The 12,194-nt window shown below is 39.0% G+C and overlaps 2 protein-coding genes across 2 annotated transcripts; one reads left to right on the forward strand and one right to left on the reverse strand.

The window, feature by feature from the left end:
* Nucleotides 1–402: 402 nt before the first annotated feature.
* On the reverse strand, nt 403–2,806 carry LOC143889225 (AWPM-19-like family protein). Its single transcript, XM_077393405.1, has 4 exons — nt 2,538–2,806; nt 1,321–1,540; nt 807–852; nt 403–690 (listed from the first exon to the last, which is right to left on the reverse strand). The coding sequence occupies exons 1-4, from the start codon at nt 2,662–2,664 to the stop codon at nt 601–603; spliced, it is 483 nt and encodes a 160-aa protein (XP_077249520.1). The 5' UTR covers nt 2,665–2,806; the 3' UTR covers nt 403–600.
* A 4,851-nt stretch (nt 2,807–7,657) lies between these two features.
* On the forward strand, nt 7,658–9,097 carry LOC143889226 (uncharacterized). Its single transcript, XM_077393406.1, has 2 exons — nt 7,658–8,162; nt 8,578–9,097. Exons 1-2 carry the CDS (start codon nt 7,892–7,894, stop codon nt 8,814–8,816), a joined length of 510 nt encoding a protein of 169 aa, XP_077249521.1. The 5' UTR covers nt 7,658–7,891; the 3' UTR covers nt 8,817–9,097.
* Nucleotides 9,098–12,194: the final 3,097 nt, after the last annotated feature.

Genomic DNA, 12,194 nt, shown 5'->3' on the forward strand with positions numbered 1-12,194 from the left:
ATGTTCTCGATTAAGCATACATGTTTGTCAGAAGTCTAACATACGGACTTTGCATGTGCAACTAGCATTCTTTAAATGAGAAAGTCATATTTAGGTGAGACCTGCATGTAATCTACAGTATCATAACAAATGATCTGCCCCATATCTTGAATTAATTACAGATAACCAATCAAAGCAAGTCATTAAAATTGCCCACGCATCTCATTTGCAACTTAATTTAGTCACATTGTTCAACTGTAAAGGATAAGAAAGCTAAATTCTAAGTTGTTCTTTCTCAACTTTTCAAGCGACTTAAAGCAATGAAGATCCAACTTCCTGGCCATTCCAAACAATCATCTACCAAAATGACATTGAAAGTATCTTGAAACTAAGATGTCCAAACCCACATCGAAGCAAGAGTGATGACAATCAGAATCAAGAAAAGAATCCACTCATGAAATATTTTACATACATCAATAAGGTTTTATTACTTGAACAAATTCTAATCACACCATACCACACCAATCAAATTATCCAGTTTTTCAAACGCCATGATAAACAAAATATGTGAACAAAAAAGAAACCATGCAGCAAACACAAACATCCCCTCTTCCCTCTAGTTCATCTCCTTCTAGACGATCCCCCATGAATGGCTAGAATGTACAATAATTGCGTTGCTGAGAGAATAATGATGAAAGCCTCCATTGTTCTCTGCAAAACCCAAGAATCGAAATTGCTCAGTATGTCTGTAGGAAAGGAAAAGTAGTGGAAGGCACTGATAATAATCGTAGAGAAAGACAAAAGCAGTTGCAGGTTGCAACCCTTACCAGATGCGTATTTCTTCCTTCCATGTCAATCTCTTTACAGGCCAAACTGCATGTATAAACAGTTGCTTCAGAAAATTAAGGGAATAATACATAAAATTTAAGAGCACCCAAGAAATTAGCTAACTTGGTACCGAATTAAAGAATCAAATTACATGATCCATGAGACCCACATGTGTTCCATTCGGAGCGCACCAAATATATGGTGGAGCTCCAATGGGACACCATTGAGTAACTAATTAGTGTAGAGAGAGAGAGAGAGAGAGAGAGAGAGAGAGAGAGAGAGAGAGAGAGAGAGAGAGAGAGAGAGAGACTTATGTGTTCAAAACTTACAACTCCCTGATATTAGCAGTCCACATGTAAAGACAACTCAAAAGAGGGGCCACATGTATGGCCAACCCAAGAAAAAGAGGGGCCAAACGTGAGGGGGAGTGTTGGTATAAATGATTAAATGAAGCCAACTCTAAGGGCTTAAGCTTTTGGAGTAATTGGTTCTTAATGAGGATCATTAGCTTACCCCATGGCAAGGAGTGTGAGGGTCCATGCAATTAAGGCCGATGATAATGCAGATGGCAAGCTGTCAATGTTCCATCCTCGGATGTGATGGACTCCGGCAAGGGATGAAGCGCCCCCCACTACTCCGGCGATCAGTGCAAATACTACAAAGAATCCAGTGGCTGCATTCCCTATCGGAAAGTAGATGGGCGAAAAATGAGCCGGTAATACAAGATCCGGACCTACATGGAGTAGTGAAACACATGTTAAACCTCAAGACCTCACTCTATTAAACATTAAATAAAAGAAATATAACTCTACCAATCTAATCTTGGGAAGATTGAGATAGCAAAGCACTCAAGGGCCCACATTGGATACCACCATAATGAGTCCTTATTAGCAAACAAGATTATTTTAAGTTAATCCATTTTGTAAATGGAGATTTTATTTGGCGTGTGGCTATAGTCCAGTATTTTTCAAGAAGTACTGCTGGTATGGCCAGTATTTTTCAAGAAGTACTGCACAGCCCACTTCATAGGTTGATCCAAACCGTTCATTTGTTGGGCCACAATGTAAATATAGGTTGTGTTCTGAAAATCATTTCCATAAGATGTCCTAACCCTCCGATCCATAGGTTTCATAATGTGCAGTCTCTAGATCGGATGGTTAGGATCATCCTGTGGAATTGATTTTCGGGGCACAACCTATTTACGTTGTTGCCCAACAAATGAACGGTTTGAATCATCCTATGAAGTGGGCCACATAGTACTTTTAAAAAAATACTGGACTATACAACCACATAATATAAAATCTCTTGTAAATGGGACATTAAAAACAATTTTGAAAGCCATGCCTAATGTTTTCTACTTGTTTGCTTATGAAGCAATCAAATTTGCTCAAGTCTATGTGAAATATTATTCAGAAATATCCAAAAGAATTAATGGCTTGCATCAAGGTGCAACTTGGGTCAGGTCGGGTCAAGCTTTTGCTAAAAATGAATTGAAATTAATCCCAAACTTGCCCGATTTTAAGGTAAAAGCTCAACCTTAATTCCCAAACATCAACATGATGAGTTGCACCCTATTAGGGTGCTCGCCCTTCGTGAAGCTACTTGCAAAGTACGCCACACCGCGCCACGCAACACTTGATTTTAAACTTAATATAGAATTTACACCCTAATAAATGTGTATTATTTAATAATTTTGAGCCGATCATCAAATGAAGATAACAATGACATACCGATAATGAAACCCCGATCTATGGCGATGTTTATGGCCCATCCTCCAATCGCAGATACTATGACATACATACAGAAGTTGAGAACTAGAAGGCCAGATGCAAGGGGCTTGAATTGATCGCCGGCCATTCTATTTATAGAAATAAACCTGTTTATCCTGAGTCAGAAATTCTATATGGGAACAAAAGAGAGATGCTGAAGGGGAGGCAAGGGTTTAGGAATGAAAAATTACAGTTTGAAGTTGGTATTTAATGGTAAGAGGGATAAGGCTAGCAATGTATTCTTATACATGGGTTTTAAGAAGGTATTGTTCTTTCCTTGCATGGGTGTTGGGTTCTAAAGGGTTTTGTGGGGTTGTAAAGGTAAGCCTTGGAATTCAAGGCAAGGAGAGAAAAGCAGATGCTTGGTATCTTTTATATTAATTTTTCTAGCTGGGGTATTCTTCATTCTCAGCCTTTGTACGAGGTGTCTTTGGTTTTGCTTTGTGAAGAGAACATTCTTCCATGTTTTTTGGTAAAAGATAAGTAGTCCACGTGTACTCGGTGGGATTGATGGCCCCCTTGAGACGATATGCAAGAATTAGCTTCTTATTTTTTAATGCTAAGCAATGCAAAGAAGAGGAATATAGAGTCGGAAAGGTGGCTTCCTCTGTAGGATAATTCTCATCCCTTTTGACGTGAATTGATGTAAAAAAGCATTAAAGTCTGCTACAATTCATGTTAAAAGGGGTGCGAATTATCCTACAAGGGTGCGAATTTATCATCGCCGAAAAAATTATAATTATTGAAATTTGCGTGTTTTTGGCTTAGTTCCAAAAGAAAATATTTTTCTAGTTTCTTATGATTTTAAAATTAAAAAATCAGGATAAACATGTTTCGTATGTAGAAACAAGGTTTAAAATTTCGGTTTCGGTACTTGAAATTTCGAAATTTCAAGTACCGATTTGGTACAAAACACGAAATGAATATTTTATTTAATATTAAATTTTGGCCGAAATTTCTGTAAAATATTAAATTAATATTAAAAAAACAGTTTTTTTGGGTCAAATTTCGGAAAAACCCGAAATTCCGAAATTTCAGCCGAAATGAATGACCGTTTCTGTTTTGGTCAATTTCGGTGTCGGTCTCCATTGAAATCCGAAGATTTCGGTAATTTTAAACCATGTGTAGAATCAGACTAGGGTTGCAATTCGGTCGGGTGGGTTGGGTTTTTCTACTTCTCGATAAATGCACCATAAATATTTTCCAATGGATCTTGAGACTGTAAGTTTGGACTTCTTTTTCAGTGACATGTAGAACTGAACCCCTTCTTCATGTTTTGTTCATCTAAAATTGGAGTTTAGTGTAATTTTTTTTTATAAAGTTTTCTTAGTTGTAACTAAAAACTACACTCTTTCAGTTTAGTTTAAAGCATTATCTGTTACGTTGCACATCAGACAAATGTAACAATAAGATACTTTTCTATGTATTCTACGAAGACAGTATAAGCACTGCAATTTATTATCACAGGGGAGTCATGGTGCAAAAATTCACACCAATCGATGATGCCAACCATCCCAACTAACCGACTCGTCCATTGCATATCCGTTTGTCTGAAAAACATTTGCAAGCTTTCTTGCCTTTTCAGCTTCGACGCTATAGGGATAGCTGCTGAAGGTCATATATTGTATATATTGGGAAATTGGTTTGCAATACAGTTCAAGGTCCAAATAACCAATCGCTCTATGTAATCTCACGTATAATAATAATTAATATGGAGCGGGTAGCGGGGATCGAACGTTAGCTTGGAAGGCTAGGGGTTATAGTTGACGTCGTTGGATGGTAGTCGTCCTTTGCCTCGGTGATTTGTTACTTTGTTAGATGAGATCAAGGAGCGAGTAGCAGACTTTCATGTCGCTTTCATCATGTGCTTAGATCTGCGGATAGTGACACAAGCAGATTACCACGAGCGGAAGAGTTTTTTTTATTTCCTTCCCCCTTGAGGGCTGCTCAATGATCCGGTTGCTGGATTTGTGGCGGGAGGTAGTTCGATGGATTGCGATCCCTTAAAGTCAAGCAGGTTATGTGGATTTTCTAGGGTCCATTGCAGCTTGTCTGTCGTATGTCAAAACAATAGCTTTTGTTGAAGACAACAGCTTTTGTCTCCATTCACGAGGTGGGTGGTCTGACATGCGACAGACCAGCCGTGAAATGCCTTTTGCAATGGACGCTAGCGTCGAGCTAAAAACAGTGGGGGCCGACATTGTTTGGGTGATCCAAACCATTCATTTGAAAGGCCCTTACCTACATAGGGTGTCCACAAAAAATCAGATCCATAGGATTATCCTAAACCATCCAAATGTGGACGGAAAATAGGGGAAAATGGACAGACACAATTTGTCCATAAATCTACCCATTTTTCTCCACATTTGGATGGGTTAGGATGACCCTATGAGGCTGATTTTTTGTGGACACCCTATCTAGGTAAGGGCCTTTCAACTGAATGGTTTGGATCACCCAAAAAATATGGGCCCCACTGTTTTTAGCCGACCGAGTAGATAAGCTTATCTACTCGACCGAGTACGCTCACTTTTCCCATATATATATATATATATATATATATATATATATATATATATATATATATATATATATATATATGTATGAGGAAAGTGAAGCTACACCGCCGGTGTAGCTAACTTAGCTACACCGCCGGCTTAAAATACAATGGGCCCACATTGTTTTGGTGATCCAAAGAATTCATTTGATTGGCCCTCACATAGATAGGGTGTCCACCAAAAATCAGCTCCATAGGATCATCCCAACTCTACGATTTGTGGAGGCAAAAATGAACGTGTACAAACCTTCACAAATTTGTCCATTTTTGCCTCAACAGTTTGAAGGGTTGGGATGATCCTATGGAGCTGATTTTTGGTGGACACCCTATCTATGTGAGGGCCAATCAAATGAATGGTTTGGATCACCAAAACAATGTGGGCCCATTGTATTTTAAGCCGGCGGTGTAGCTTCACTTTTCCCATATATATATATATATATATATGAGAAAACGGTTCCTACACATATGTGTAGAGAGTTATCTACACACTAGCTTAAAATACAGTGGGGGCCCACATTGTTTGGGTGATCCAAGCCATCCATTTTAAAGGCCCTCACATAGATATGGTGTCTACAAAAAATCAGATCCATAGGATCATCCCAACCCTACGATTTCTGGAGGTAAATGGATGTCTTTAAACCTTCACAAATTAGTCCAATTTTTGCCTCCACAGTTCGAATGGTTAGGATGATCCTTTGGATCTGATTTTTTGTGGACACCCTATCTATGTGAGAGCCTTAAACATGAATGGTTTGGATCACCCAAATAATGTGGCCCCCACTGTATTTTAAGCTAGTGTGTAGATAACTTTTCTACACATGTGTGTAGGAACCGTTTTCTATATATATATATATATATATATATATATGTTCTAGGTTGTGAACTAATAAATTAAAGGTTTTGATTCTTTCGACCTACGTATTTTTTGCACGAATCTTGTTTTTTAATGATGTGTGCTATTTTCTTCTGTCTACTATACAGAAAAATACGTGTAGGCAATGTTTGGAAACCATGAATTTTTTCTAGGAAAAATAAATCCAATAAATAGGAAAAATAAATCCAATTTTGAGTAGAATCCTTTCCCCCTTGTTTTTAAGCCTTTCCTTATCCTTTCCTCACGCTTGTCCTCGCAAGTCTCCCTCTCCCACACTCGGTCACCATTGGGTAAGCTAATATTTCATGGTGAAAAAAATTCCCTGTTGCCAAACATGGCCTTTAGCTCTTCCGTATATTCTCAACTTTTTCTATATATTTTTTAAAATTGTTTCGCCAATTCAGTTCTGTATCCAAATAATAAGTATCACTTGTTTTTACTCCAGGGATGTAAAGTTGGCTCTTCCTTTCCTTTTAAGAAAGGGATGGAACAAAATACTAAACCAACTCCACAATCTAACCTAAAGTACAATATATGATTCTAATCAAGAGTACACAAAAGGAATCAATAAAAAATCAAAAGTAATCAGTTATCGAAAATAGACTGTTTATTATATTTACTCTGCTCGTTTTGCCTTCATCATTCGCCATTCGCATCTCTCTTATGAATCCGATTCATCGATATCGTTGTATTGTATATGAACCGGATTCATCAGTTTGTAATTCACTAGTTTCACAATACAATAGTTCATCGAGTCAATGGCGTAGCTTGAAGCACGAAGAATGAGTCCGGGTTGATCGTTGTAGACCTCCGATCGGAATAACTTTTGAATCCATGAAGGGTGCTGTACGAATGCACGAAGAACAAGTAAAAATACCACTTTCTTACCGAGAAGAAAAAAGAAAACTTTCTTCAATTTAAAAACAAGTGTAATTCGTGTAACAGCCCTTGCACATAGTCTAATAAATAAAAGTTATACTTTCCTATTCCAAACAAACTCCTTCTCTAGACCATTGATTCAAAATAGAAACTATACTAAGCTACTAACCAATAACTAGACTTTTACTACTTATACCATTGGAATCGATGTTTAAAATAGAAACATGAGAAACTTGCTCTATATGGATTGGTTAAGCATGCAAAGAGACGTGCTGCTTTCTTGATTCTCTTGATTTTAGAAAGAGACGTGTACTTTGGGGCAACTTTCTAATGCCTTGCAGCCCAGGTCAGTCAACCAAAAATTCATTACATTAGAGATAGTAGGGCTATGGATCTTTATTTGTAGGTAATTTAGACATTGGTGTATAGTGCATTGTCACAAAATTCTCTACTCAAGCTGAAGAGACGTATTCGATGGTCACTGCTAACCGCTTTTGGTCCCGAATCTTTGGGGTTGCTTTTTCCAATACACGTTGGTTACATTTCTTTATGTTATTCGTACCAGTAACCAGTTTATGGATGAGTGCTATTGGAGTAACTACAAAATTCTTAAAAATCTCAATTTTTTATGAACCATATTTGCCTCCACCTAAAGTTTGTAATTGTGCACTAGTGTATCTATTACACTCTCTATCGGCAGTGGTCTCCTCCTTCACTTTATCACCATTTTCGTCCCCTCTTGTTCATATATTCTAGCCTTTTACATCCCAACATAGTGTTGATAGTTTTTTTTTTTTCTTCCAAAGACTTGGCTTCGTGCTTTTGCTTTCAGTGCTTGCCATCCTTATTAGCAAATCGTCAAAAACCGTGTTCTGGGTTCTCACCTTGTCACCTTCACCACCACCGCTTCTTAAATTCTTCACATGGTTGTTTAAGGGAACTCACTTTCTTTCTGGGTTTTTTCTCTCTTCCTAGTACCTGTAGGGGTTTGTTCAGAAGAATAAAAAAATGATTCAGTTGCTCTTTTCGCTCTTATTCTCCGAGGTGGCCGTGGTGTTTCTTCTCTTCATGAAAACCCCATTGCTTAAATTGGTTATTGCGAGTTTGGATCGGGTCAAGAGAGGGAGAGGGGTTGTTATGGTGAAGACAATTGCTGGTACAATTTTCGTGGTGTTGGTTTCGAGCATTTACAGCATGACAAAGATCCGGAAACGCTCGCTCAACACGGCCACGGATGAGGTTCTCATGGTCAAGCATCTTCTTGAAGCTTCACTCATGGGTAATTCTTTTTTATGGTTAACTGTTTTTAGATATGGTAAGATCTCTGATCTTACACGATATAATGGAAGTATTGGGTTTAGTTAGTGGACCAGGTGCAAGTTCGATCGAGTTTCTGATGATGATGTCTTAGTTGAGTTAATAACTAGTCTAAATAGTAGAGGTAGAATTTAATGGAACTCTTTTGGAAAACTTTACTGACCTTGTAAACTATTTGAATTCTAATTAGGGGTACTATTTCCGCATGTTGGCATTTAGTCTAAAATGTGAGATGCGTGTGTGTGTCTGGGCGCGCGGGCATGCCAGCCTCTCTCTTGGGGGAAGAAATCGGAAACTTATTTCGAGGAGGGTTGAAGACCCCTGGGATTGGATTTCAGGCGATTGAATCTAAAGTAGAAAATTGATTAAATTTGCAGGTTTCTCGCTGTTTGTTGCACTAGTAATCGACCGATTGCACCATTATATCAGGGAGTTGCGTGGTTTGCGAAAGAACATGGAGGCTACAAAGAAACAAAACAGTGGATTTGAGGATGGGAAGAGCAAGGGCCTAGAGGAGAGAAAAGCATTGGATGAAGAAATTGCTGGTCTGAGGGCAAAGGTTAAGCAGCTTGAATTAGAAGCTGAGACGAGGAAGAGAGACACAAAATCTGTCTAAGCTAATGTTGTAGCTCTAAGGAAACAATCAGAAGGTTTCCTTCTTGGAAAGTATAAATGATTAAATAAGACACAAAATCTGTCTAGGCTAATGTTGTAGCTCTAAGGAAACAATCAGAAGGTTTCCTTCTTGGATAGTATAAATGATTAAATAAGACCAACTCTAAATGCTTAAGCTTCTTGGACATGGTATCAGAGCAATTGCCCGTAGCAGGTCTGTGGTTCAGAACACCAACAACTCGTTGATTTTAAAAATCCACATGTACGGCCAACCTAAAAGAGGGGCCGTACATGAGGGGGATGTTGGAAGTATAAATGATTAAATAACACCAACTCTAAAAGCGTAAGCTTTTGGACTAATTGGTTGTTTCACATGCTCGAGGAAAACCAAAACCTTTGGAACCAGTTGCAATCACTTCACCATAGATTGTCACATTCTGACAGTAAGAAGATCATGTAAGACAACTTCTTACTTTATGCTGCTTTTCTTTGTACTGGTACATGGTATCCTTCTTTTGCCCAAAAAACATATTCTCTGAGCTCCTCTTTCACAATTTTTGTTCATTACAAATGACTAATACGTTGCTTGTGTCCTTTGATGGGGTATTTGCTATCTATTCTGTAGACACGAGGAAGTGAATCAATACATATGATTTTAGTAGTTACTATGTAAAAGAAACAACTTTCTTTTTATTAATTAGAATGCAGTAAACTGCATAATGCTTCCCATGTTTGTATAACTTGTGTGGGTGGCGGTATCAAATAGCATGTCAATGACACACACACACACACATGTATACATTACAAAAGGGGATTGGAATATCTAGTGATATTAAGAGATTGATATTTCCTATACTATCAATGACTGGTAAATATGGTCGTGTTTCTTGCAATCCAAATCTCCCACTAAGCAATGTAGAAAATCACCAAAGCACACTACTTACCAGCCTTGGTAAATCTCAGACAATGCTTCCACCCTATCAAGGAAAATAATACGTGTACAAAAGTGTTACATGCACAGTGCAACGTGTGGTTGTTGGGATAACGATGGTGATGTGGCTTTGGGATAAACCACTTGGTTTGGGTAGATCTTAGGTTGTTATTATCTTTTTGCAATTTCTTAGGAAAGCACTATTTCTTAGGAGTTGCACGTAGGATGTTGTTGCTTGTTTGTTGCTAATGTTTAGGTGACGTGGTAAGTTGTTTTCTCTTTAAATAATATGTAACCAGTCATTTTGAGGAATGAAGAAATTGTTTCAAATCGTGTCTCATGCACAAAGGAGGATTGATCCTTCCCTCAAAGTGGATCAAGAACTCGATCTTCCCTCTAAGAAGATCAATCCGCTACGAACTGGATCTGGTTCGTAACAAAGTGGTATTAGAGCAAGGCATGGATGATCCAAGGATCGGATGGTTGGAAGCTGCGTTGCGTTCTCTTGCGGTGGAACAAGAGAGGATGATTAAGGAGATGGAGGTGATGTTTTCTGCTCTGAATGCTCGGTTTGACGAGATGACGGCTACACATACGCGCGGCCCGAAGGAAAGCTCCAACAACCAAGACCGTAATGGTGGAGGTAGATCTTATGGCATCTATGTGACAAATGTTTCACATTTAATGAATTCTTGTCTTCCCAAGTACAGAAAAGGGAAGGAGAAAAAGCCACAAAAGAAAGGCGTTTGTCAGCCTTGTCAATTCCGACAAGGTCGTCGTCAGAAAATCCGTCGTTCCTTGAAACATCTCCAATGCCATCAAACAGATTCTCTTCCACAACCATCTCTGTGTCAACATTTCCAAAAAATACGGCTATGGAGCTTTGGTGATCAACACGGTCAGATTAATTTGAATATGGAGGTGGATCAACCCTTGATGACACCATACAAAATGGAGACTAATCGTAGGACGAAGAAAAGAAGAGAGGGAGGAAGAAGGTAATAAGAAAAAGATAAGAGAGAAGACTTTCGAAAAGTCCTGCAGAAGAAGATTTTATTTTTCTTTGACTGGCCAGTGCTTCATCTCCAACCTTGAGGACAAGGTTGATTCCAAGAGGGGGTGGAATGTTACATGCACAATGCAACGTGTGGTTGTTGGGATAACGATGGTGATGTGGCTGTGGGATAAACCACTTGGTTTGGGTAGATCTTAGGTTGTTATTATCGTTGGCGAGGGCTGCAAGGCAAGGAGTTTTGGAAACTTACAAATCTCCCAAAAGTATCCAACGTCTCTTTCTAAAATTGGGAAAAGAAAGGAAGCAGCATATTTTTAATTCAAAGCAATTTCTATTTGAGTCCGATTAAATTAAGGAACCTAGTTATTTGTTGCTTTTTAGGACTTTAGGTGATAGTAGTTGATTTAGAAGTAGAGTTTTACTTGGAGAAGAAGTTAGTGCTTTATAAAAACCTATGTGCAAGGGTTGTTGCACAGTTCATATTTGTTTTGGAAATCAAGAAATTTTCTTCTTTCTTTTTGGAGAAAGTTGTTTATCTCGTTCTTTGTGGATTCGACGAGCACCCTTCGTGGATTTGAAGGTTTATTCCGATCGGTGGTTGACAGAGATCAATCCTCGACTCGTTCTTCGCCCTTCCGGCTACGCCAGGTGGTATCAAAGCCCTGCTATGTTCCGTACATGGCTTCCCACGGAGAACGGGAAAATCAAGAAACCGTGACGGTGGAGATGTTTAACATTCTCCAGGCTACCGTTAATCAAATAGCGGAGCAATTGGCATGGTTTAATCCTACTGAGCGCGAGCAACCCCAAATCGACGACGGTGATCGGTGACGGCACGCTCAAGCTCTACGTCGAGTTCCACGCTCCAGCCCTAGAGTTACATATTTTCCTAACGTTTATTACTCTAGCAATGAGGAATTTGAAGACATCATCCATCTGAGGTATATTCGTGACCGCGCTCCGAAATCCACGGTTCGTAATCGCGATTATTGTATTAAGGTGGATTTGCCCAATTTTAATGGCCAACTCCATCTCGAAGATTTTCTTGACTGGTTAGCGGCGGTCGAGAGATTTTTTGACTACATGGAAGTTCCCGAGGAGAAAAAGGCAAAACTTGTGGCCAACAAACTTAAGGGAGGTGCTTTGGCATGGTGGGATCAACTACAACTCTCACGTATAAGGATGGGGAAGTGACCAATCCGGACATGAGCACGGATGCGTCAAGTCCTTTGTGAGAGGTTTCTACCCGTTGATTATGATTATATGACTTTTTACACGAGTCAAGCCGTGGTAAAAACATCGCAGACGGTAAAAGCTAAGGTGACTTTGAATCTTCCTGTTGGCACAAGCAAGCCGGCTGAGGCATTTCCAACACAAGGAAAAGAATGCGGAAATGTTCTTTCTACTTCGGCAACGACCAAAGTCCCATGTCA

The sequence above is a fragment of the Tasmannia lanceolata genome, unplaced genomic scaffold (assembly GCF_043159265.1).
Source record: "Tasmannia lanceolata isolate RefF3 unplaced genomic scaffold, GAP_Taslan_0.1 ptg000013l, whole genome shotgun sequence".
Lineage (NCBI taxonomy): Eukaryota > Viridiplantae > Streptophyta > Magnoliopsida > Canellales > Winteraceae > Tasmannia > Tasmannia lanceolata.

Coding starts and splice junctions, on each gene's coding strand:
- LOC143889225 (XM_077393405.1), bottom strand. CDS start 2,664: ATGGCCGGCGATCAATTCAAGCCCCTTGCATCTGGCCTTCTAGTTCTC. Junction 1,541..2,537: donor AGATCGGGGTTTCATTATCG/GTATGTCATTGT, acceptor TACTCCATGTAG/GTCCGGATCTTGTATTACCG. Junction 853..1,320: donor CTCACACTCCTTGCCATGGG/GTAAGCTAATGA, acceptor TTATACATGCAG/TTTGGCCTGTAAAGAGATTG.
- LOC143889226 (XM_077393406.1), top strand. CDS start 7,892: ATGATTCAGTTGCTCTTTTCGCTCTTATTCTCCGAGGTGGCCGTGGTG. Junction 8,163..8,577: donor TCTTGAAGCTTCACTCATGG/GTAATTCTTTTT, acceptor TTAAATTTGCAG/GTTTCTCGCTGTTTGTTGCA.